Consider the following 27,637-nt stretch of genomic DNA (forward strand, 5'->3'; position numbering starts at 1 on the left):
CATTTTAGGTAAAATTCTAATTTTGCTTTATTTTTTGATTCCTTGATTACTTTTGGTGACTGGTTTTTGGCACTGTGTCAGAAAAAAAAAAATGCAGTGTAGAGAAGCACTGCTATTGATTATTCCCTTTACATAGTCACTTGCCTGGATTTTGTCACACCATCCAGCGAAGTATCTAAATGTTTGCACAGACATTCCAATATGGGTCTTCAAAGCTAAAGTGTAGACAGCTCCTGAGTCTATAGACTCTATTGTTGCTAACTCTTCTTGATGTTCTTCCATCAGATCTGCAAGTCTTTAACAAAAACATTACAAATCCACATCAAAGAGAAGCGGCACCTAACCACTGACAGCCTAAAAGTACGGCTGTCATAATTTTTTGCCTTTGGGATGGCAAAGATCCGTAATTAAAATAGCATTCCACTGAATTTGGAGGTGGAGCACTCTAAGTGCTCAGTAAGGGCTTGGACAATTGCCTGTTAAGGTCTGCAAATGTTTTCACATTGGCTGTAGTAGACACTGGATGAAGATATGAACTATGGAAACTTACCTGATTGTTCAATTATGGTTTTTGTAAACAAAATATTAATTAGAAAAGTTGTGTTCTTTTTCTGTTGTACTATAAGGAACCAATTCTAGAAAATCAGACCAGTAAGTGAGAAAGCAAATACAAAATAACATAAGAAATGTCAAGTAATTAAAAGTACCAAGGAGTACTCAGGATCCTACTCAGTACACAGGTTTGAAATTTGAGAAACCTAGCTTCATAACACTGCTTTGTATTGTCTGCACTTGGAACTAAAATACTTAAATGTTAGGTGCTTCAAAGGCACCCACATATCCACAGACAGAGCTCCTAAGCTGTAATGAAAATTAAATTTTATATGCCTTGGTACCTTTGAAAATCTGGCCCATGGTCTCCTTGGATCTCAAATTCTTCATCTGTTAGCTTTATGAAGCAACATAGTGAGGTGTAAGTAAGACTGTGGTAAATTTTATTGAGTTAATAGAAGCTATCAGAGCGTCTCAAAAATGCTTCTGCACAGATATCTGTACTTATAGAATCATAGAATCATAGAATCATTGAGGTTGGAAGAGACCCTTGGGATCATTGAGTCCAACCATCTACCCTACTCTACAAAGTCCTCCCCTACACCATATCCCTCAGTACCGCATCTAAACGTCCCTTAAACACATCCAGGGACGGTGACTCAACCACCTCCCTGGGCAGCCTGTTCCAATGCCCAACCACTCTCTCTGTGAAGAATTCCTTCCTAATGTTCAATCTAAACCTACCCTGTTGGAGCTTGAAGCCGTTCCCTCTCGTTCTATTGTTAATTACCTGTGAGAAGAGACCAGCCCCAACCTCTCTACAGTGTCCTTTCAAGTAGTTGTAGAGAGTGATGAGGTCTCCCCTCAGCCTCCTCTTCCTCATACTGAACAGCCCCAGCTCCTTCAGCCGCTCTTCGTATGATTTGTCTTCTAGGCCCTTCACTAGTTTCGTTGCCCTCCTCTGCACTCGCTCCAGCACCTCGATATCTCTCTTGTATTGAGGTGCCCAAAACTGGACACAATACTCGAGGTGTGGCCTCATGAGGAGCTTATGAGGAGCTCTTGTAATTTTAGTGGTCTCCTGCTCAGGCAGAAAGGTCTGTTTGCATGAATTAATTTTTACATTCAGTCTTAGATCTCTCACGTGGCAGTGAAACAGATGCATCAATGATTTTCTTAAGCTTCTGTCTGTATTTTGGTACTCGGAAATATAATCAATACTCCCATGTGATATTAAGAGCTTAACCAAGTGCATTTTAGCTCCTGTAAAGAGTATTCAAAACTGGGTGTGAAACTCACTTTTCTGTTACACAAATCATGCCATTTAAGGCGTTTGCAGAGTTGTGGGAAGATGTTATTTAGTATCTGTTTTAACTGTATCTTGGGGACCCAGCTACAGGTCAGGGCATCAGTGTAAAAGAATGGTTATGGCATGTCAGGGACAAAGGAGATTTAATTCATACTTACTATCTTCTCTTAATAATTCCTTAAGACAAAGTAGCAGAGCTAGGGGCTTTAATGGTACAAACCTCTTTGGTTCAGCACTCAAAATCTCTAGTTTGAACAGACGCCAGAGAAAAAAGGGCCTTGTTTGAATTAAGGTGGACCAGAGAGGGCCTTCGTTCATACTGGGAATGGTTTGCAACATAAAGGCTCTGGTTTAGCTATCCTAGAGAGTTGATTTAATCCAAGAATAATCTATGCAGTGTAGAGGAGTTACATTTTTCCGTATGCCTAACATAGTTACCCTTGAAAATCTTACAAGCGTAAACCACAGAGCAGTAGATATAAGACCTTAAAAGTTTCTCTTCAGGGCAGAGTTAACTTGGGCTCTCAAGCACTCTACATTCCTAATACAAATGAAACCCAAGTTTGTACATGCTTTGAATCTGTGCACACTTGTGAAAAATTTAAGTGATCAACTGTATTTAATTTAATATGAGTTCTGACTTGTCCATTTTCCATTGTGATGTCTACTCAACTTTTTGAGAGTCCTGCAGGCCTTTTTCCAAGGCCTAGTCACATACTTTATGAGAAAAGAAGATTTTTCAGTTTTGTTTTCATTGTTTTTTGCTAATAAGCCTGCAATGTCTTGTAAAACATACGGCATTTTTAAACACTCTTTTATTTTTAATTACATCTACTTGGTTCATGCTGGCACAGCACAATAAAAGCTTAATATACCAGTGGGTATGGGCACACTATCGAAGTTTGTGTTTTCTGAAGGTGAAAAAAATTCCTTCTTTTCCCTATAGATAAACACAGAGTCTCCTCAGCAGAACTGACTTGGCCAGGACACCCAACAGTAATGCTGATGAGCCTGCAGACTGCAACCTGCAGAGGAAAGGTGTTCAATACACAAGAGCTACTCCTTCATGAGTTCCTTTGGGCAGGAAATTTCAGGTCTATTCAAGATCCTAACTTCCTTAAAGACATCTGCTTTGTCAAGCACAGTAACTAGTAGCTTTCTACCTACTGAACATGAACAGAATTTGCCTAGTGCATGCCCTCTGTGCTGACATTTGATTTTCCATCATCACATTAGCTAAATGTGAACCTGGGGCATTCAGGAGTAGAAATATGCTTCTTTACCCATCTTTACTCATTCATTTGCATGTCCTAGAACTGAAAAAGCAGTGAAAGCTCTTCATATAGCTCCACAAAAGAGGTTGTCTTTAAAGGGAAGCTCTGGATCTTCTGATCATCCAAAGTTTGCAAGATATTGTTCTCCCTGTGCTTGCTGTCAGGCACGAGAAGCATCATGCTGCTTATGGGGAATCCATAGTAATTGGGCTTTTATTGGCTGCCTCCAGTATCGTTCTCACAGTATCTAGCTAACATGGTCAGCTTTCCAAGATCACCTCTTCCCCTTCGAAGATCAAAACCCAACATTAAAATACCATTAATTCAGGAAAGCCATTGTTTATCTTCTAAAGCAATAATAACACAACCAAAATGAGAATCAGGCATTATCTAGGGTTGGCACAGTGAAACAGATACAAAAGAGAGCTGGAAGTGTCTCAGATAAAGGTAGGATTCAGCTTAGAGAATTTCTACACAGAACAATTCTTCCACAACAGACCATAACACATGTCCTAGAGTGAGTCTTTAGCCAGGTGAGAAGTATGCTGGCATATGATCCTGCAAAATCTAGTGTCAGTCACAGTCTGTTTTAACATTAGTGGCAACGTGGCTGTATGTTTACTGTATGGAGTGCAGATGCAGGCAGGCTTAGCCAGGTCAAAAGTCTCTGTCTATCTAACCCAGGTAGACTCTGTCTTTAAAACTTGGCCTCATTTATACAGAGGATTTGGACTTTACAAGGGAATTTTCAATCCTTGAAACAAAACCCATATAGATTAACTGAAGCCATTAAGTATTTAAAAGATGTTTTCCTCAAATTCTTTGTTTCCATTCATAAATAATAATTAAAAAATGGTGTCAGTGAGAGATCAGAAGATTCTTTTCTGCCACAAGAAAGGTTATCCAGCTAAGACCTGAGGCTGGTACACTGAAGTAAATTAGGGGATGAAAATACTGTACTGGTACCTCTGGTACCTCTAACAGTGGGATTATGAATATCCATCATACTCAGAAAATTGTGCAATAATTCTTCATAGTAACAAAACATTAAGATATAAGAAAATGAAACAAACACAAGCTGCCTTTCATGTACCTGTACATGAGTCGTCCTCTTTCCCTTGCGTTCATTCTGCCCCATTCACCATTTTCAAATGCCTCCTTTGCTGCTGCCACTGCCTTGTCAACATCAGCCAACGAAGCAGAAGATACACTGGCGATTATCTGTCCAAAGGGAGCATTGTGTTAGCTCAAACTGAGAGATTGTGATGCAGAGTGTTAGTCCTTCCTCTAAAACTCTTTGACTGGGTATAAGCAAATACTTAATATCTTCAGCCCCAGCAGCTGTCGTGGGTGAGTCAGGCTGCAAAATGTTCAGACACTACTGAGGTGGCTAAGTTTGGAGGACACTGCAGGGACTCAGATTCCTAGATCTTTCTTCTTCTTTACAGCAAGGTGCATTGTCCCACTTGATTTCACAGCCTCTTTCCATATGTAAAATCAATGTAGTATTACAAAAGTTGGAAGTCTTTATATTTGCTATTACAATCTAATATAATATCTAAACATGCTAAAATTACTCCTGCATATTCCATTTCTCAGGAATGGAGCTTCTGTAACCATAAACCACCATATACACACAGGTTTTTTTATGATGGTTGTGTTCTATAAATACACACATTGTAAATCCTAATACAGAATTGTTATGACTTTTATTCCATTCCATAATGAGTTTCAGAAAAAGTACCAGGGTCTGACTTCAATGATAGCGAAATTTGTGGCATTGATTTCAGCAGAATTGGTTTACTCCAGAATTAAATCACAATTACAAGGACATAAGAATCACTTCTCTTATTTATATTTCATGGTTATGAAATGCTAAGCCAAGAGTCAGCATTTCAGGACTGAAGTGTAACTGTATGTTTTTGCCTCTTGAAAAGTGATTTTTCTTACTGGGAACGTAAAGGGCCATTTTAAAGTCACGCTTGCCCTAAGACATCAGATTTGTAAAAAAAATAAAATAAAAACTGAAGTTGATGACTGTCAGGAAATATATACAATATCCTAAAAGAAATACTTCCTTAGCAACTAAACTTCAGCAATTTTAGTTTACAAAGTTAAACAAGAATGAAATCAAAGTAAAACATACAGCCAGGTATAGAAATTGACATAAGAGTTGAAGTGGAAGTAGGTTATTTTTGCTGTGCAGCTTGGCTGAAATGGGAAACTATAGAATATATAAACTGAGAAGTAAATTAAAATTTCAAATTATTTTTAGGGGCTGTTTAATGTGTACTGCATGGTTTTGAAATTAGCAATATTCAGTTAGTGTTTTAGATTTTTAAACAGGCAAAGAAATTTAAAAAAAATGGTAATGATCGTATTTAGAAATTACTTACTGATCCATCTGCTGGATTTATAGTGTCATATGTTTTTCCATCATCAGCATTTATAAATTGCCCGTTTATGAAACACTGGTACGGCATATTCACAGTCATGTTGTTCACATTTTTTGAAACCTAAGAGTGAAATAAACAACAAATTAATTTAAAGTTTTAATAACTTAGGTTTTAATGTAGCTTAGCAAGCTTTTGATATCTGCAGCCAACATCTAGATGCATTTTAGGAGGTATATATGGTTGTTCGGAGTGTACAAAAAAGTAAAATTAAACCGAAACCATATTTTCCATGAATGCCAATGACCATACTTTGAGGAAGTTACGCAGATTTCCATATTTTTTATCATTGGATCTTGATGTTCAGACCAACAATGAACCCTAGTTAAAGCTGGTTTTAGTGGACCAAATGCATAGATACCAAATTCAAGAAATCTGGACTTGCTTAATGACTTAAAAAAACCACAGAATTCTCCTTTCGCAGAAATTTTTTGAAGAGATTTTTTAGGAAAAAAAACTAGCACTGTTAGCCTCAGGAAAGCAGAAGGTCTAGAGTCATTCTGACTGAAGTGTACTGGCAGGACACTGCAGGGGAGATAGGAATATCTGCCTGTGTGTGAGCTGCTGTATTGTGTGTTCTTGATCTCCTGGTTTCTGGAATATTGTAAGTGACATTACATATATACATCCATTCCCAAATGCAAATATATAGAAGTTGCAAAAAAAAAAAAAGTCACAAAGGAGAATTTGTATGATCAAATATATGTTTGCATTTCCTATTGCATCAAGCAGTCTGATAAAATGCATTGTCTACCCTCCTCCCAAAACCAAGAAAGACTAAGCAATAAAGGTAAAGTAAAAGGTAAAAGGTCTTACATAATCAATGACTAACTCTTCCTCTTTGTCTTCTCCTCTGAATTTTCTGACAGCCATTTGAATAAAGTCAGCAAACTTAGTGGCCATATACACATCTTCATTCTGTAGTTGAAGACCACTATATTTCTGTTTGATTTCTTCCAGCATTCTAAAGATTTTTAAGGAATAAGTTTAATTACAAATGAAGGAACTCTTCAGAAAGTTGAATCATTAGAAGATTGAAAAGGATCAGAACTGGGCACCAGTTCGTATGCATGTGAATATGTGTGTGTGTTTCTCTGACAACAATGGCACAGAAGGTGTGCATTTTACTGAAGTCTCTTGTTTTAGTTGGGGGTGTTATGGAAAAGAAAATGTCAGTCCTGGAATGCTTTTAGGTAAACTTTTGGAAATAAATTAAAAATAGCATATAGCAGTATATGGGACTACTCTAACCAATACATGGAGGTCATTCAGAGCTCTATGAGACTAGGAAGTAATAAGGACAATAATCAGTTTCTTAAACAAAAACGCACAAAATGTTGGTCTTATATTATGGCCTGGGTTATCTGAGTTGCAAAAAGAAGGCAGCTGAGGTGACCCAACATAGCATGACCTCAATGCATGTGTAAGCATAGGTCCAATTCTTTCTGTGAAAGGCTCCTCTTTCCCTCTGAGGAGTTCATTGTTCAGCTTCCCAATCAGTCCCATGACCTTGAGATACCTGTCCCTGCACGCAGACAGGTTTGAGCATCGCCATGCTCCCCGATATGGATGATTTTCCTGAATTTAAGGGGAATTTTCCTTCAAAAGAAAGAGCACAATTACATCAATATCCCCTAATTTTAGGAGCAGAACTGTACCACATTTTCAAAGGTAGGAAAGGGCATAGTTAACGTCTTGGAAAATACATGGGGATATTTTTTTAACACTACTTGATTAACCCTGATTTAAAAGCACCATGACAACTTTGTTTCCATTAACTTTGGCTTCAAAATGTTGTTATTTTGAATATTTTTACCTGACAACATGCATAGAGGATGCTCCAGATTTGAAGAAGTCTGTGGAATCTTCAATTACAGCAACATTGCTCAAAATTCCCTTCCAAATAGCCTAATAATACATCAAAATAACAGAATAATCTACTAAGGGAAAGAAGTATTAATCAAACTATATTTTCTATGGTATCTGTGCCTAAAACATGTATGATTTCAAAGGATTCTACAACAGAAAACTATTTTAAGAAGGTCTTGAACGGTCTAGAGTCCTGACACTAGTCGATAAATTCTTCAGCATAATTAGCTTATAAAAAATATTATTTTGTCCATGATGATTTCACCTAATCAGCCAAGAAACCTGAATGGTACAATGCTAATGATTTTTAGGCCCATTTTTCCAAGATCTTTATCCTCCACAGAATAACTTCCTATTGCATTATGGAATACATCAGCAGCAGAGGCAAGGACAGCCTGGAGCACTTTGTGACTGGATTGATGGCATTTCTGGCACCTGGGCAGAGCTGAGAAGTCGTTTAGGTTGCATGCATGAGATGGAGATTTCCACTAACATGAACAGTGAAATAACTGGTAATGTAGCATTTCAATTAATTACAATTAGGTTTCAGAGTTAGCAGGTAGTATAATGAACGGCAGAGTTTATATTTCTTTTTGTTATTGTGTCAGTCAGTAGCTCCAGGCAGGATTTAGTTTGCTGGCAAGCCAGTTCGAGGTAATCTTGAAGTAGCAGTTTAAAATATTAGTGCATCAAGCTGCCTCTGCCAAAAATTATTGACCCTGCAGCAGAGCTAGCAGAAGGGAAGATGTCTGTGATTCACTTGCTCTAGCACAAAACTTTAATGACAAATGAGGCTTTCAGCTAAGCCCATGACACTCTCTACAGATGGATGGATTACAGGAGAGGGCAGCAAAGTGCCTCTCTGGCTATGAGAGCTTTCTTCTCCAGCTGCCCGACTGCTGCATCCCTCTGCCAGGGATGTGGCAGAGGCCCCTGAGTGTGGTTGTGGCAGAAGAGAGACAGATCACAGGGGTATGGGGAGAAAACTGCTGCTTTTCTCTCAGACTGCTGTTCTAAGACTCCCTGGAGCTTGTCCAGCAGGACCACTCTGAGCACATCTTGGTGAGTAACACCACAGTGAAGAAAGGACTTCAGAACTGTCCAAGTCTGCCAGTGTTGAAAAACTCATTGTTGTGAGGCGAAGGTGATTTGTTTTTCCTTACTCCTACCTTCACCACTCATAGATATTTACCTAACTAACCCTGCAATCACTGTCTTTGTACCACTTGTATCTGAAACAAAATTTTCTAAAGTGCCGTGTAAGTACTCTAGAGAGGTCCCACCTGGATTAATGGCAATAACTAAAGATTCAACTCCATACTCTTTAAGTACATTTTATCAAAAAAATATTTTGCATGGCTAAATAGAAGATGTGCCTTGCCTATAATGAGAAGTATGTGATGCTTTTCTCTAAAGTAATATCCTACGAAAGCAGGTTATTGAATTACCCTAATATCTTCTGCCATCTTTTTCTCCTCTTCTGTAAGTTCCAGGGCAGTTGTTTCATCAGCAGAGAAGTATTTAGATGCAGGGATCATTTTTCCATCCTCAAACTGCATATTTCTCACTAGTACCTGAAAAATGAGAGGACATGATTTTAAATTACCTGGGAGGCAATATATCCTTGTGTGAGGAGTTTTTTGGCATTAATATGGTTATTGAAATAGTAAAATAAATGGCCTGCAGGAAAGCTGCTACGATGCAGGTAACTTAACACAGACGACTCCTACCTATCTTTTAGGTTCTCTCCTAGTGTTGGTAAATTTTAATCCATGTTGGAAATTAATATGGATCGAGTCCGAAGCAAAACATTAATGTCTCCTCCACAGGATGGTAGAGGATTGATAAACTCCAAGCAAATTAGCTCTGTCATTAGCAGTGAGATTTGAAGAACCTGACAATTTCATACCACTTGCACTTCTTCCTAAAATTATTCCATTCATGCTTAGGTTTCCCAGGGCGAGCACTTACCATCTTCCCATCATTACCAAAAACGACCAGACCATTCTTGGTTACAACTCCAGGTCTTGAAGCACCTTTTATTACCAGCTCTTGTCCAGCAGGCACCGAAGCATCAAGTAATGATGACCCGTAAAAAGTAACCACCTAAAAATAGATGGAATTAAAAGTGCACAGTTTCTAAACGTGCTCTAAAATTCTAATAATGAAATAAAAGTGTTTTGAAGCTTTCATAGAATATAAAAAAAATTATAAGTACCTACACATGGAAAACATGTTACAACATAATTTCTGTACCTTTACAACAACAGCACTTGTAAAACTTTGCAAGCTGCCTAAACCTGCAAAGCTGCTTAGCTGTGACAATGTGCATGCTGGAACCAGTGCAGAAAGGGAAGCCGCTTTCGTCAGTGCATGCCCAAAGTGAGGGACCAGCAGAAGCCTGACTGCTCCCAGGCTGGCAATGCTGCCTCTCCCTTGGGGTATCAAAGGGGTTTTCTGTTCTATCTGGGGTCTCAAATCAGCAAGAGCTCCTGGATATTAGGGTAGAACCAGGCTTTTGGAGCAGCATCACAGCAGATGGCTAATAGTTAACTAACAAAATCTGCACATCACAGCCAGTAAAGATAACGTGATTTTTAAAATGTTTTATGTCAGTACTATGTGGATCAAACATATAGTACGTTTAATACTTTGAAAGGAGGTAGTTGGCTTTGGATAAAATGAGATATGTTTGTTTCTGCAAATGATCTAGGCCCAAATCTCTTTAAAATACAATCTTCTTTGTTATTTCAGTAGCTCACGGTGTTTCATTTTGCTGTCAATACCGTGATGTTGCCCACTGTGCAGCATGGGTTGCATTATACTGTAATGCACGCCTTCTTCCCAAAATGATTGACACAGATGGTTCTACCATTCTTATTGCTTTGTACCATGCCCATTTTTTTTTCGGATATTGCTCTTATCTTTATTTGAATTAAATGGATCATTAAAAAAAAAAGAAAATTTTAACTACTGTGTTCTATATATATGCAAAATATCAAAGTCATCAAATGTGAGCTACTCCAGTGTAACTCTCCTTTGTATTCACCTGTACGCAGAAAGTTTTTATAATTAAAAAAAGGTCAAAAAGAGGGTATAGAAAAGAAAAACATTCTTCTGGTTTTCAGAGCATACCTGGCCATCTATTCTTGTCCATGCTCCAGGAACTTTATCATGCCCTCGAATCCAATTGTGCAGAGCTGCTGCAGGTTGGTCCCAGGAGATCTAGGAAATCAAGACATTCCAGCTAATTCTTCTCTGTTTGGGTATAAATCAATTTAGTAATTTTTTCCTATGTAAGATTTAGATTGCATATCAGGAAGAAATTCTTTACTGTGAGGGTGGTGAGGCACTGGAACAGGTTGCCCAGAGAAGCTGTGGATGCCCCATCCCTGGAAGTGTTCAAGGCCAGGCTGGATGGGGCTTTGAGCAACCTGGTCTAGTGGGAGGTGTCCCTGCCCATGGCAGGGGGGTTGGAACTCAATGATCCTTAAGGTTCCTTCCAACCTGAACCATTCTCTGATCCTATGATTCTAGTTACACATTCCTGCTCCTTCTCTTTCAACCATTCATTTATTTAAGAACACAGAAAGGGTCTGGACTAATAAGGGAAGATCCGTGATCTGCAGAGAGTTCGTCATCAAAGACTTATCAAAAGGGATGCTCTTAGCACGTTCATGTTCTGTGCAGTCTATATCTTTTCATAGATTCTCCTTCTCAGACTAACATAATGAAACTATAACTCTTGCTATCAGGTATTCATCCATAAGTAATTAATATTATGATTAACAAACTCAATAAGTATAGTATAAATATAAATAAGTGTATGTCTGAGGTATCACATTCTGCTGAAGATAATCTACTTATTGCTTGGATCCTAAGTTCTTTAATAAATCTACAAACTTTTATTAACATACTTTCTAATAATTTATTAACACTTTATAAATTGTTTCATAAATGGAATCCCTGCTACCACTTGCAATTCCTGCAAGACTGAGAAAAATGGAAATAATGTTTGAAGAATGTCATTTATATTTAATATGTAACACCAGTGAAAATGTATTCATCTTTGCAGTATTGTGAGTATGTATAGAAAATGAATTAAAGTATCAGAATAGCTATTAAATAACAAAACTCAGCTATCATCCCAGCACCCATTTTAGTTTAAGCACAAAGAATATTTAGAAGCAAGTTATAAGCCAAGGAGAATAGTTTTATATCAGGGAGATTAAGCTAGTTCACTCCAAGGAAGCTCTTCATGTATTATACTAAACAGATGAATAAAAATATCTTTATGCAAAGCTATTTGTTTCTAAGGTAAGCCAGGAATTGAAATATGATAAAAAACATCACCCACAATATTTCAGGTGGAAAGGACTACATTCACCATGGACAAGAGACTGAAACAGTTTGAATAATATTTACTTTTTTTTTTTAAACTTTTGCACTGACCTACAAAAGGAAAAGAAAGTGTTACAGGCAGCATTTACTATCGTTTTATGGTGGCCTTCCCAACCACAAAGAAGATCCAACTAATTCAGTGGAGGTGCTTATATAACTCTTACATGGGTGCTTAAATAATTTTTTTATTTGTTCACGTGTTTTTTATTTGTTTACATGACCTATATGTTCTTTTCCTGGTGCTAACAGGAAAGGTGCCAACACTTGCTTTTGCTAACATCAAATCCATTTCTGGGAGAGAATTTAGTATGCGCTGTTTGTAAACAGAGAAAGGTATCTCCATTCAATGCTGTGTTAAAAGTGGGTACTAAGAATCCACTGAAGGTGCAGCTGCTGTCTAGCTGGGTGTAGATGATTCCAAGTAGGACACCAAGTTTCTAAATATATGTAACTGCTGAAAGGGAGTACAAACTTGACCTGGGGCTCCATTACATGCATCCTTGGAGTTATCCCAGGAATAAGAGGTGGGGAAACAGCTGAGTTAAAATTCATGTTAACTTGATATCACTACCATTGCAATTTGAGTTAATAACAATTTTTATAGTGATATGCACAAAACAGTGTTATTTAACACTACCTCTGCATTTTCCTTTTTCTGGATCCCTTCATATGTTGCCCCTTCTGTAGGCTGAGGTATACGAGGGGCCTTACCATCAGCAATTAGATGTACAGCTTCCACCTAAATGAAAAAGTAACAAATGTAATGTTAGCTTGATTCACCTTTTTTCCTCCATCGTACTTGTGAATGACAGAAAAAGACTTTCTGCCACAAGGGGAACTTTATTCTTAAAACCTAGGATTTCCAAAATATAGGGGACCAATGCTGCACTGACTAACACACATATATGCTTAAATTTCTTTGACAAAAGAAATAGCCTCAGAAATTTGATGAGACTATCTGGTCACCAAATACATAGCAGCTGCCTACATTCTGCAGGACTAGAATGTGGCTCTGTATGTTTGCATTCAACTATTTCCTTTTCTTTCTGCAAAAAGTTATTTCTCCGCACTTAAACAGAGAGAAAAAATTTTCTCTAATGAGGCATGCTGCGTATTTTTTATGCATTTTCTTTTCTCCATTTTAAAACAAAATAAAACAAAACAAAAGGATAAGCATAGAAAATCCAGAGCCAATCCACCAGGGCTCTGAACTTAAAACAGCCACACTGCCTTTTTTTTCAACCTCACCCCTAACTTTCTGCTCTCTCTGAGCCTGTAAAAAATTTCACCTTGTGAAAACATTCAAGAAATCTGTGGAAAGAGCTACATTCCAGACAAATCCGTCTTCTTGACTTCTGTGGAAACTGGATATGCTCTGCCTGCTGCCAGCAACCAATATTCAGAGGCCACCTCCTCAGCTGTTGAGAAACAGCACAGCTCCACTGAAGTCTAGCATTCAGCTGAGCACCACAACCTCTGCCTTTCCAAATGTATGCACCTTGTGTATATTTCCTTTACTTTCAAACTCCAGCAGATGCTTTTCTTTTCCTCTTAAAATGTTGATATTTAGTACAGCTAAACATACCATAGCCTTTATTCCTTCTGGGAAGAGAAACCTGTTATACAGGTCATCCACAGTATCGTTTTGGCCAACATCACATTCTCGCTGCAGAAGTATTGGTCCTGTGTCCAAGCCATCATCAGCCCAAAAAATAGTAAATCCTGCTTTCTTATCTCCTTGAATTAAAGTCCTGGACATAAAAAAAGCCTTAGAGTAAATACACAGTATGAAAGTAGTTAGGGATATCAACCCATCTGTTACACATTCATTTGTGTTAGGTAAATAGAAAAAATAATCCTAATCATCTTTAATATTAGTTTCATTGCTCATTTCATAGTCAGAAGCCCAGTTTTAATACTCTTGGTGTGTGGTTTCCACAAAGTGACATAAGAAATGCTGCAAATGAATCCAGGGTGTCTATCAAAGTTCATTGTGATAATTATTTTTACAGTATTATTAGTGGTAGGACACACAAGGCCAAAGTTGTGCAACAGTTAGTTAGGACGTAATTTGAAAGATTGAAGCATCTAGACAACATAGTATCTGAATAATTCATAGTTTACTGTAATTAGCTCAGCTTCACAACTGATCTGTAGGTCAGCAAGGGACGTACAGTTGTCCCACAGCTGAAAAAGAGCTAAACTCAGAGTGGAAAATGATGGATATGCAACTGTTTAAGGAAAAGTTATTCAGGGAATTTATATCCAGCCAGATTCTCAGCTGCTGTGAATGAACATAGCATTGCTTACAATAGACCTGTGCTGATTTACATCAGCTCAGCATCTGCCTCTGAATCTGAAGGAAACTTCAGCCACTTTGATTTCCAGTTCTCCTTTGGAACTGCACGTGCCCCAGAATGATGTATAATCAAACAGAAGTGTGTTCAAGGAAGCAGCCAGAAATGGAGAGATATGTATCTTTCCTACATGCTTTTAACCATTTGTCTGCATGCAAAAACCAATTCCACTTTCTGTAAGACATATCTCATGTAAGTGTTCCCTTTCAGTCTATGTTGTAACAGGATCATCTGGGATCTGGCTTATACAAGTGAAAAATCACTATTAATTGTAAGCACTGAAAACTACTTTATTAAAAGGAGTAAAGCACACATTTGTGCAGAATGAGGGACAAACTGGCAAGACTCTGTGATACACCATTGGGATATATTCCCATTTCTGGAAACCTTCACCTCAGAAGTTTGCTGAAAGAGTTTGTATCTATGTCTTCCTATGGAATAGATCTTTATGGACTTTTCCTCCATGAAAACATCCTTCTTGAGCTCTCTAGATGTGCAGTTCCACAGTTTAATAATCACAGAATCACAGAATCTTCTAGCGAGCTCTAGATGTGCAGTTCCACAGTTTAGTAATGGGCTACATGGATTAAAAGTACCTCCTTTTAAAATCAAATTCTGCTACCTGATCTCTTTGCAGACTGCCCCTTAATTTTTGATTAAGAATGAGCAATCATTCCTTACTCACCTTCGCGTGTCTTTCACGGTTTAATACGCTGCTGGCATATTTCCTTCCCAATGACATCTTTTCCACTCTGAAGACTCCTAGATTTCTTTCCCATCATGTGGAAGCTGATCTTTGATCAGCTTTGACCATCTTTCTTAGCCTTTTCTGAAACATTTCTAGTCGGAAGCTGATCTTTGATCAGCTTTGATCAGCTTTGACCATCTTTCTTAGCCTTTTCTGAAACATTTCTAGTTCCTTCATGTCCTAACTGAGATATGGACAGTATTTGAGATCCTTCCATGGTCTCTTTTCTGAGTAACAACAACTACCTTAAATTTTATTGCTGCTTACATATAGTTAGGATTTTTTTTCCCCTTATGTACATTATCTTATATTTTTTAACTTTGAATTTGACCACCCATTTTCTTAATCTCACTTTCATATTATCACTTTTACCCATTTGTGTAGAAACTGTATTCTTCACTACAGATTGAAATCAGAGTGATTGGTCTATAGTTTCCTGTCTTTTCCCCTGAACCCATTTAAAACTGGCATTGCTCTTGCTGTTTTCCAGTCTCTTGCATCAACACAATCTGAAGGAACAAAAAGCTGCGGGACCTTTGCTTGAAAGTCCCCTGACATCTTCACTTGAAAGATGTCAGATCATGACATCTGAGAAGAGTCTTTTACTCAATCATCAGTCATCAGTTTATCTAAAAACTCTTTTCCTCACAGTTCAACTCAAGAGAATTGTTCTGACTTATTCTACACAAAGAAGGGCTGTATGGTAGTAACATCTGAAGCTCCTCCATCCTGAATACCAATACAGATTTCCTACTGTGGTGTTCTCTTTGATAAGCACCATTTTTTATATGAAACACCTGTATCACCCTATACACCTCCAAACTTGAATGCATTTGAGAAAATGATAAAAGATGGTTCTTTGATTTCTTTTCTGGACTGCCTTACTCTCTTTTTACATCTAATTTGCCAGAGTTTATGCTCTTCTTTATTTTACTCAGTTGGACACAACTGCCAGTTTTGGGATGATTTCTTTATGTCTCTAATAGTCTCCCTTACTCCTCTGTTTAAGTACTTCAGCTTAGCTTTTTTTCCATTAAGGATTAAGAAAAAAACTAAACCACAAACCAAAATGAACAAAACCCCTTTACTTTGTCCATTAAGGATTAAAAAAAAAAAAACTAAACCGCAAACCAAAATGAACAAAACCCCTTTACTTTGAATCTATAGCACTGTGTCTTTAGATAATCATCTTGCTGCCTGTAAGATTCTTTTATAATTGTTTCTTCATATTTAGACAATTTCCTACTGAATTTAAACACTGTGATAATGTTGAATCTATAGCACTGCATATTTAGATAATCATCTTGCTGCCTGTAAGATTCTTTTATAATTGTTTCTTCATATTTACACAATTTCCTACTGAATTTAAACACTGTGATAATGGCATTTTTGTTGTCACAAGAATGCTAAATCTGTGTCTACTGTGGCTATTACTGCAGTGTAGTTCTTTCACAGGACTTCTTGAGTCTAGCTGTGCCTTGCTTAGGAAGACAATAAGATAAGGTTTTATTCTTGTGGATTCTTTTCTCTCTTCTCCCTGCCCTTCTCTGAATTTTTAGGCTCTACATCAAGCCCTGTTGTGACAGTGATCTAGTGTTTGTGGGGGATGAGCTGGGAGGGCAGTGTCCTGCCTACGAAAATTACAGATTGTCGATTTGCCCGTGTGAGTAAATTATATGAATGTCACAGCACTGATCTTCCCAGAATAACTGCTGCCCTTGCATTGGAAATCATCATGAATCTTAGGTATGAAGTGCAGCCGATGAACCAAATACTCAGCTGCTTCAGAGAAGTTCCTGCAGGGCAGTTGCAAGTCAACAGAACTGTGCCAGCATTTACATGAGTAACGGGTACAGACCAACATCCTAACGTGACGTACACGTAATTCTGATACACAAAACTCACCAGTTGATTGCAGAAGCTCCTCGGTGGCGTGGTAGGATGGATGGATGGTAAATAATTGAGCCATGTTTTGGGCAGTCAATAACATCCATGGGGATGAACTGTGTACAGAAGGGAAGGACATTTAACTCTGCTCCAACTGATTTGTAGGCTGCAACTACTTCCTGGATAGGCTTGCCTTTAGCTCTCCATCTGGGGAACTTAAAAACAGGAGTGCCGTCCTTCTCCGCTGCCAGTGCTGAGGGGCAAGAACAATTTTCTTTTATAATTCACATTTTTTGTTCAAAATTCAAAATTGAAATCAGAGAGATATTGCATGACAACTCAAGCAGATCATCAAGTGTATTATTACAGGGTGCCCTTTGTACTGTTCTGTATGTTGTTTGAAAACCTTCGCGCTTGGATATATTTTATTAATTCTGTCTTTGATTCTCATTCCTCAGTCTATGTCATTCTCAACCTTAAGTTCACTCGAGCCTTGGTTAGTAAGTACCACTGAAAGCAGAAGCTTTTGACTTTTAACAAAGCTATTGACTATTTAACAGTCACACTTAATTTCCTGTCCAGTGATTACATTTGCCTGCAACAGGTTTGTTTTAGCAGAACTTAATTTTCCACATCAGCGATTCGTATGTGAAGGTGAGTATGTACAACTAATATTCACTCAAGTCCACAGTATTTTGCCATAATTGCAAATTATGGCAAATAATTACAGATGCTGGGGGCCTTCAGCAATATCTTCAAAATTCTGTTTACTGATGCCTTCTGGATATGCTTCCTTTTATCTGTGAGACACACAGCTACACCCAAAATTAGGCTCAAAGGTGATAAAAAACTACTGCACTAATTGCAGAGAGAATTTGTATGGGTTTAATAAATTCCATTGCACAACTGCTTAATAACTCATGACAGAAAGTAGGATAGTAGAGTCAAAATCTACATCCATTGAGCTGTACCCAAAATAATAAGAAAAGGGAAAACAAGAAGAGGTATGGAAAATTCACCTAATTTAAATTATATTTCTAAACACATTTTTGTACTTTCTCTTTTTCACTTCTGAAATTGGTTCTTGAGTTTCACCTGAAGTATCTTTAGGCTATTAACCTAGGTCTTAAGTAAATATTTACTTAAACATTATTCCATGGGCATTAGTGTGTACTGCAATTGCTTTTAGAAACAAAAACAATAGCTGCCTGAGGATATAGAAACATTAGCAAAGTTTGCTTGAGACTTAAGCTGTTTGAGGCATCTGGAAGTAAAATGCAACAAAGTATCTAGCAATTTCTCTCTCTTTTTTTTTTTCATTAGCATACCAATAAACTAACTCCATGGTTTACCTAAAACAAATATATGACAGAAAGCAGTGGAAGATTTGCTTAGTTACATTTGTAAGTGCAATAACTGTACAACAATAATTTATATAATATAACTAAGTGTTATGGTATGTTTCCAGAGCTGGATAGTCCAATTGTCTTTTTCTAAACTAATAGTTTCCTTCTCTAATTCTTCCAAAGTGTGATTAAAACTTTTAATGAGGTAGAGTTACAGAACTTAAGAACTACATGCTAGTTTGGGAGTGCCATAGTATAATAAACTTGAGAACTACATGCTAGTTTGGGAGTGCCATAGCCCAGGTAAGCAAAATTTATGTATGACAGCTCTTCAAAAACATGCTAGGACCTGACTTAAAAAAAAAAAAAAAAAAAAAAAAAAAAAAAAAAAAAAAAACTAATTTCTGATTATTCATAAAGGTATATTCCATAAAGGTTTACTACAAGCCATGTAAAAATTTGTTCTAATAACAGAAACTAACAATAAGATCATAAGCTGTAATTTAAAATCCCCTTCCTCAAGTACGTCTGCTTCCTGGGGATCCTTCTTCAAGACTCTTCAGCATCCTCCATTAACTATCTCTTAAAACCAAGAAGACGAATGACGGACCTTGAACTTATTTTAAAAAAATTAAAATCTTTAAGCACAATTTTCCGTCAAAATATTACCCATTGAACAACTGGATTTTCAACAAAACTAAGATTTTCATAGAGTTAGTGCTTGCCGCCTCCAAAATCAAGTCTCTGTACTAGAAAACAGAAAGCTTTTGCGTATATTTTCTGCCAATGGATCAGCTATCAGCCGAAAATATTTCTCATTTTCACCAGGTATTGGCTAAAATATTTGTTTTCCAGCAACTTTCACTTATTACAACTAAGACAACTAATGGAATGTAGTTCTAATTTCTGATTATTCATAAAGGTATATTCCATAAAGGTATACTACAAACCAGTCGTAATCATGTAAAGATTTGTTCTAATAACATTACTACAAGCCATGTAAAAATTTGTTCTAATAACAGAAACTAACAATAAGATCATAAGCTGTAATTTAAAATCCCCTTCCTCAAGTACGTCTGCTTCCTGGGGATCCTTCTTCAAGACTCTTCAGCATCCTCCATTAACTATCTCTTAAAACCAAGAAGACGAATGACGGACCTTGAACTTATTTTAAAAAAATTAAAATCTTTAAGCACAATTTTCCGTCAAAATATTACCCATTGAACAACTGGATTTTCAACAAAACTAAGATTTTCATAGAGTTAGTGCTTGCCGCCTCCAAAATCAAGTCTCTGTACTAGAAAACAGAAAGCTTTTGCGTATATTTTCTGCCAATGGATCAGCTATCAGCCGAAAATATTTCTCATTTTCACCAGGTATTGGCTAAAATATTTGTTTTCCAGCAACTTTCACTTATTGAAAGTTTTTTGCGTGTATTTTCTGCCAACGGATCAGCTATCAGCCGAAAATATTTCTCATGCAACTAATGGAATGTAGTTTTAATTTCTGATTATTCATAAAGGTATATTCCATAAAGGTATACTACAAACCAGTCGTAATCATGTAAAGATTTGTTCTAATAACAGAAACTGACAATAAGATCATAAGCTGCAATTTAAATCCCCTTCCTCAAGTACATCTGCTTCCTGGGGATCCTTCTTCAAGACTCTTCAGCATCCTCCATTAACTATCTCTTAAAACCAAGAAGAAGAATGATGGATTTCATAAAGGTATATTCCATAAAGGTTTACTACAAGCCATGTAAAAATTTGTTCTAATAACAGAAACTAACAATAAGATCATAAGCTGTAATTTAAAATCCCCTTCCTCAAGTACGTCTGCTTCCTGGGGATCCTTCTTCAAGACTCTTCAGCATCCTCCATTAACTATCTCTTAAAACCAAGAAGACGAATGACGGACCTTGAACTTATTTTAAAAAAATTAAAATCTTTAAGCACAATTTTCCGTCAAAATATTACCCATTGAACAACTGGATTTTCAACAAAACTAAGATTTTCATAGAGTTAGTGCTTGCCGCCTCCAAAATCAAGTCTCTGTACTAGAAAACAGAAAGCTTTTGCGTATATTTTCTGCCAATGGATCAGCTATCAGCCGAAAATATTTCTCATTTTCACCAGGTATTGGCTAAAATATTTGTTTTCCAGCAACTTTCACTTATTTATTAAATATATGGAAAGAACTGCACATGGTATAGGAATGGAAGGGACCTAGAAATACAGACTTTCAATATTACATATGCAAGATCTGTATTCTACCTTGTATTGTTTAGCAATATAATCTCATCAGATATTTGACCAGCAGGAAATAATAAACATCCTTATTCTTTATGTTTTAGTTGATAGCAGGGCACTTAATGGCTTCCCTATTGATCGGGGAATGTTTTGTGTAACTCTTGACTTGGGTCTGATCCCAGACCTGTTTGTATAGCATGAAAGAGGTAATTCCATGGGGAATGTTTTGTGTACCTCTTGGCTCTGGTCTGATCCCAGATCTGTTTGTATAGCATGAAAGAGGTAATTCCAAATTCTGGCATTTCCATTTTCTAATCATATTAACTCACTATTTCAGTGCAACTGAAAAAAAAGGAGCTACAATTCAGACGATTCCAAAGTAGCTTCTTTGTCACACTGGGTTCTGCTGTATGAGTACAACTCTGAATACCTGCCAGGCAGCAACTCTTTCTTTAGGAAGTCTAGGAAATCCTTATGCAGTTTGGCAATGGGAAAAGGGAAAGGGAAGCCTCCTCTATCCTTTTCAGTGGGTTTTCCCTAGTCCAGGGGGAAGAGAAATAGGCTCTGCAGGTACACTGCCGCATGCAAGCTTGTCAGAAAGGGCAGAAAGCCAGGGATAAACTGTTTTGGCTTCATGCCTTCAGTGTCCCAGACAGCCACTGAAAAAGGTGACAGACATTTGTGCTCGAGTACAGGCTCAGCAGCTATTTGCTTTAAGATACAGATCTAGTTCAGGATGATTACCTCTAGCACGTACATTGAAATAAGGTACCCAGAATAATCTATTTTTTTAATATCATAATGTATGGCCCTGTATGATTAGGAACAACTTTGAAATACTGACTAACTAACAAGGTTAAACCCGTTCTGGGACTTGTTTTTGTTAAACCATAGCTCTTGTTGTGAATATAGTGAAATAAAGGCAAAATATGCAAGTCATTCCCATATATATATCATCTTCTCACGAAACAGCAAGCTTATTATGTATGCCTGTAATTTTAACATTTGGATTAAGGTTACACTTACCCAAAGGATCAGCTTGTCCATTCTTGTCAGGCACTGTGAATACTCCCACGACTTTATGGCCCTCTTTTCTCAGGTTATTATAAACTTCTTGCCCGAAAATACTTTGACCTATAAGGGCTAGCTTTAGTTTATGTTGATAAGCCTGGTGAAAAGAATTAAAACAAGCCATGTTCTAGGGTGCAAAGAAAATATGGTGGTGTTTACATTTCTCTTTTTCTTCTTCTTGATCAATGTTCATTCCTACTTAAAATGGAATAGTCTTTTTACCTCAATTATCCCCCTCAAAATAATACATTTTTTGAGAATAAAGACAGGCAATGTACAATTCAGAGAGAACACATGTAACATAAAAATATCATCTTGGAAGTCTTCTATGATCTGATACTGTCACTAATGTATATATTGCTTTCTCAGCATTTTCATTAGACAGACCCACTGCTTTTTACAAGAGGCGTAACAGCCTCCATGATCTTATTCATAGAATAAATATGATAAGAAATGAAAATACGTTTTTTGACACAGATACACGAAACACTTTCTCTAGGCATAACTTAGGTGTGTGGAACATGCCCTCTAACCCCCTATAATTAAATGGTGGCATATTATCTGTGGTTAATATGTATAGGTCAAAGAAAACAAGCTTGCATTGTTCCTGCCAAGTTAAAGATAATGATCACCCATTTGATCCTTCTACAAGGAAATACTGCAAAGGTTCCTTTGTTTGACTTCCACTGCCTCCCGCGCTTGCATCCCAGCACACTGGACACATGCTTGTAAGCTTCTTCAGAATGAGCAAGTGCCAGTAACTGCACCAACTTTTCATTTTTAGGAGTTAGAATGATACTATTATGATATCAGGATACCACATGCTATTCAAGTGCTCACACCCTGAGAAAACTACAAATTCCTTCAAACTCCCTTTAGATTTAAGGGACAGTTGTGCTCCTCTCCCACCCTACGTCCAGTCCCTCACCTCTAACACCTCCTTTATCCCAGAACTGGTATTCCTGTGGCTGCAAGAACTGGATTATGGTACTGAGGTGGGGAAGCACTGACCTGACAAAATGCAGCTTATTCTTAACTGGGTCTATTCACTACTCTAGTTCATTGCACTGCCACAAGTCCTAACGCAGGTCCAGCGGGGAGCAGGAATGAGCATGCAGGCACCAGCAGAAGGGCGGAACTGCCGCTATAAGCACTGACTTTGCATTTTTCATAAGCTCCTGGAAATTGAAAACTGGAAACCTTCAAAAAATAAATGGAGTAGCAGACCTGGTTATGAAGGAGAGGTCCAGAGAGAATCAACAGAAAACCTACCTTCCCCAAAACTGTATCTAGTAGAAACTGTTCCTAGACCCAAACCATTAAAGATCCCTCCTTTTAGAAGGCCTCAATGAAAGGTAGAAAATAAATCCATATACTCCCCACCTTTATTCTTAACTTCATCTTTCCCATCTGGACTTTGACTTCCATTTTTTTGAATGACCCATTAGATGCCGTAAGCTCAGAATGACAGAGAGAAATCAAAGCACTGTTTGAATATCTCAACCACCAGTATTTGTTCTGTATGTTGGCACCTCTATGTTTTTCTCCTCCCTCCTCCTTTCTGTTTCTTACAGTGGCTGGGACATGAGGAGACCTTGACTAAGAAATGGTCTGGACTGCCCATCAGATCATATGCCAAACGCTATGACAAACAGAAATTTCCTGAAAAACAGGTTACTCGAAACCACAATCTGTTTCATTGCAATTCATTTCACAGCTGAACTATTTTTGATGTACTTTGGTGCTGTACTTCAAATTACATTTAAGCGGTGCAGCTAGCCTCAGGAAAGGGAGTTATGAAATGGTAGGTTTCATTAGAAGAATATTGAAGTGTGCTTTGTATTTTTTATATAAAACAATAGGAAATAACTATTTGTCCAGAGATGATATTTTCCCTCAGAATGAAACTGCATACTAAAACTGTCCCTCGATTACAGCGTTAGTCAGCACTGGTGCAACTGCAGTAGTAGCATGTAGTAAGATGCAAAGGTGGACATAACTCAGGATCTTGCAAAATCAGATTGTTATAGTTGGCTGGTAGAAGACGTCTGTGAGACTGATGATGATAATATTCCTCACCAATGCTGTACTGGTGGCAGTAGTACCTAAAATATGTCCACTATTTTGTTCTTAATAAAGACAAGCCCTTGCTCTGAATTACAATGAGCACAACTTATCCTTGCAACCCTTGTCTAGCAAGGCTCACCGAATGCAGGTAGATTTTATTACCAATGTTTTATGACTGATACCTTTGCTTTTGCAGCAGAAATGTTGTTGTATTATAGAAAGTAAACATCAGATTTTCCTAATCACTTAATTATTTTAACTATAGCAGGCAAGTTGGAGAAAGATTAACATGTTGGATCACTGAACGTGTTTGGCATGGTATGAAACCCTCTGATTTCTTTACGTTGTTAATTTACAGCAGTAGCCCAAGCACTACATTGAAGAAACATTAAAGATAGTTCAGATGAGAGTTACTTATTCTACTTTCATCCTTTTGTTAACATCTTTCAGTAAGAACACAAGACCGGAAGGGATCTCCTTAGCTAACAAATCTAGTCCTTTGCCATCACAAGCAATCATGTCACATGATTGCTTTTATAAATGTATCTGACCTCCATTTTAAGGTACTTTTACTCACTGCTGTACTCTATTGCTTTTCTGATCCTTGGCCAATCTTGCTGTAATTTTTAGTCCAAATTTATCACCACTTTGAGAGCAACTTTTTCTCTACTTATTCACAAAGTGTTAATAACACATGCATCCTCTATTCCTAAACTTAACTTTCAGTTCACGTTTCCCTGTCAATAAATCTCATTCTCACATTACATGGAACTGCATACCATTTTCAGTTCCAAATCATGAGTTGCTATAAATCAAAATTATTTCGGTAAAGCTATACCCGCTTGATTTCTGCTAGTTTTGGAACTGAGTCAACAAATGGTGAGAAGTAAACAGAGGACACAGACTCCAAAGGAACAACAAAATAAAACTGGCAAAATTGAGAAGATTGCAGACTGGCTAAGTCCTGTTTCTTCATGGTAGTGCACAAGAAGATTTGCCTGGAAACAAATGAGCCCTGCTGTCTCAGACTTATAGAAAGTTACTCAAATGGAGATTGATTTCAACTGCAAGGTCAATTTGGTAATTGTGCTATGACCGCTGATTCTTGAGTTACTTCTCCAATGAATAGTATAAGTGTATTGCATGATTTCTATTAACACCTGGTTTAGACATGGCAATTTACTTGTAGCGCATTAACACATACATTGCCATCAGTAGAAAGCAGGAGCCAAACCCACAAGTCAGCCATGCACAGGATTTCTACTGAGTTAAAAAATAAAAAAAAAAAATATGTGGAATGTGTGGAAGGGCTTGCATGATCAGACCACAAATCCAATCCTTCATTTTTTGTCTTATTTGAAAAATGAGAGTTAAGCAACTGCATGAGATCTTATAACCACCCTGTATCTTATTTTCTTGCTTTTCTTGAGGAAATTCTCCTCAAGCATTTTTATGTAAGATGAGTTAGACCTGTGAAAGTGGGAAATCCTTTTAGACGAATTTAATGTGGACATAACACCCCATTAAAATGGGAATTTCTACAGGATTACACAGAAATGAAAAACAGTTTGGCTTTTTCTTTCTTACAGAAATAGCGCATTTTGGCCAGCATAGCATCATTAGTGTTCATCAAGAAGCTGTAGAATGGAAGCTCATTAAAGAACAGTAAAACAACTTTCTTGTTGAATAATGTACTAGATGGATACTGGATCATTATCCCCAACACTTATAAAGATTAAAGTTTTTATTGTTTCTGTCTATACTAGATTTCTTTTGCTTATTCTAGATTTCTTCCTGCCTGGCTGACTACAGACATACAACATTCATTAACAGATGCATGGGAAGATTAATGGTCATGTAGTACCAGAGTGGGTTTTTTGCCATACTTTTATAAGATTATAAGATCACTTTTTATAAGATTTTATAAGATTGCCTAGTTATGGCAAACAAGACAGCTCAGGTGGCTTAGAGAGATCTGGCCTTTCTTTTACTACTTTAGTAATCATAGGATAATGTAGTTATTATGACAGTGCTACCAAAAGGTAAGAATTTAGAAGTTGGTGTTCACTATACTGTAATTCTGATGTTTTCATTGCCTGAACTCTTAATTTCTTCTTTAACCTTCTATTGTGCTTATATTGTAACACAGATCAATCTTCATTCGGTTTCCCTGACTCAAGTGCTCCCAATTTGGATGAAGAAAACAAGATAAAGGCAAGAAGCAAAAACCTGAGAATTACTTTTACAAGCAGTCTTATCTGGAACGCTCAGCTTCTCTGAAAGTACACTTTGCGTTTTTTTTCACTGCCTATTATAACTTCCCTATTTAAAAATTCTGGCCGTATCATCTGTTGATACAGTACTGGTATTTATTTTACAATGGCCCATCAACAGATATACAGTATTTTAATGTTTGCTTCCATTCTGGTTCTTTTTTTCCTCCAAAACACCAAACCAAATATAAAATAATAAATAGCATTAAGCACTGCATAAAGAAGCAGCTTGACAAATGCTGGTAGCTATCTTGTCAAGTTCTAGTTCCTAAAAATGGTAGACAAGTCCAAGAGCTACGTTTTCTTCTCTCAGAAGAGTCTAGCGTTACAAATCCTATCCATTGGACACTATTTATTTAATAAATAAAAATAATTTTCTGTTACTACTTCTTTGGTATGTGTGTCTAACATTCAGCTGGCTACAAGTTTCTAATCAAATTTCTTGAAGGTTAACATTTAGTACCTGCTAATTTGGTTATGAAGCTTACTATCAAAAAGACTACAGTATTTTATTTATTCTGTATAAGAATTTAGTGAAGCTAGTAAATATTTTTATGTGCTACATTTAAAAAACATTTTTTATAATGTAGAATTGTGCCTCCTATGAAAAGCAGTATTGCAACTTTATTTCTACTGGTCCCCCTACATGTGCCAAATTGCAGTGCCTCCAAATAGAAACCTATCGTAGAGCCTCCCCTCCCATTTACACATCTACAGGCAGTGCCTTCTCACCAGTCATTCATTCTCATTTTTTGGCACTGCTGATTGCATTTCCAAAAAGCTTGTGTTAAATCTCTTCAGTCTAAGACCTTCACATGAAACAAAGAACAGCCTTTAGGAAAGAAAAAAATCTTCTCCCAGCCTCATTGGGCTCGCCAGACCTCCACATCTGGACAATTTGGATGGGGCAAGGCTCTCAGGAAGCGGTTGGCTGCAGGACTTCTGCAGTCTATATATTTAACAGGACGTAAAGAGTGGGTTGGAACAAATGTGCAGAGCTGTAAGAAATTAAACCATGGGGTGCAGAGGAATTTAGGCCATCAACTTCAACCCAGAGCTAGGAACTGGCGATGAGAAGGTCACAAACTAAATACTCTTCCTAGGCCAAAGCGTGGGGTTTCTCTCCGACACTGAGAAGGGACGTGGGCTTTCCTAACCCAGAAGACAACCTTCAGCTCCTCACAGGGCAAATCCAGCCTGAGGGAGGCAGGGAACAGCCGCGCTCACATTGTTCTCCACACACACACGATTCCCGGGGATGATCACAGCATCGCCGGTGCCCGCTCCCTGCAGCCTCCAGGCACATCCCTGCGAGATGCATTGCCCAGATGATGGCTGCGATCCCGCCCGCGGTCCAACCGGGCAAGATGCTGCTTCTGCGCCCAAACCGAGCCCTCTCCCCAACCCTCCTGACCTTCCCGCGCCTCTACGCGCTTTACTACAGCCCCGCCGGGGACAATACGCGTCGCCATCCCGAAAAATGCCACTTCCCCCCCTCCTTGCTCGGCCCCCGGTTGCCCCGCGACCGGGGAGGAGCAGCCCCCCCTCGCCGTTCGCTGCGGGGAAGGGGGGGGAAGGAGGGGGGACGCGTCCCCTCCGCCGCCCGCCCCGCACCACTCACCGCGCCCGTCGTGCAGATGGTCCGCAGCAGCCGGGGGCCTGTCCGCAGCATCTTTGCGGAGCTCCGCCGGGCCCTCCCTCTCCCCCCCGCCCCCCGGGAGCTCCCTCGGCCGCCCCGGTTAAAACCCAGCGGGTACCGCGGCGGCCCGCCTCGTCTG

At 38.1% G+C, this 27,637-nt stretch overlaps 1 protein-coding gene across 1 annotated transcript; it reads right to left on the reverse strand.

Moving 5' to 3' along the window:
• Positions 1-144: 144 nt before the first annotated feature.
• On the reverse strand, positions 145-27,531 carry ALDH1L2 (aldehyde dehydrogenase 1 family member L2; the record flags this gene model as incomplete). The annotated part of the gene is made up of 13 exons (XM_014963273.1): positions 27,481-27,531; positions 21,475-21,616; positions 16,869-17,103; positions 13,444-13,609; positions 12,496-12,597; positions 10,593-10,682; positions 9,429-9,563; positions 8,906-9,031; positions 7,405-7,496; positions 6,405-6,552; positions 5,532-5,651; positions 4,229-4,356; positions 145-295 (listed from the first exon to the last, which is right to left on the reverse strand). Coding segments are annotated over exons 1-13 (1,686 nt in total), but the record flags the coding sequence as incomplete, so codon positions are not given.
• Between the last annotated feature and the right edge of the window lie 106 nt (positions 27,532-27,637).

This window comes from Calidris pugnax, unplaced genomic scaffold (assembly GCF_001431845.1).
Source record: "Calidris pugnax isolate Ruff unplaced genomic scaffold, ASM143184v1 scaffold44, whole genome shotgun sequence".
NCBI classification, from domain to species: domain Eukaryota; kingdom Metazoa; phylum Chordata; class Aves; order Charadriiformes; family Scolopacidae; genus Calidris; species Calidris pugnax.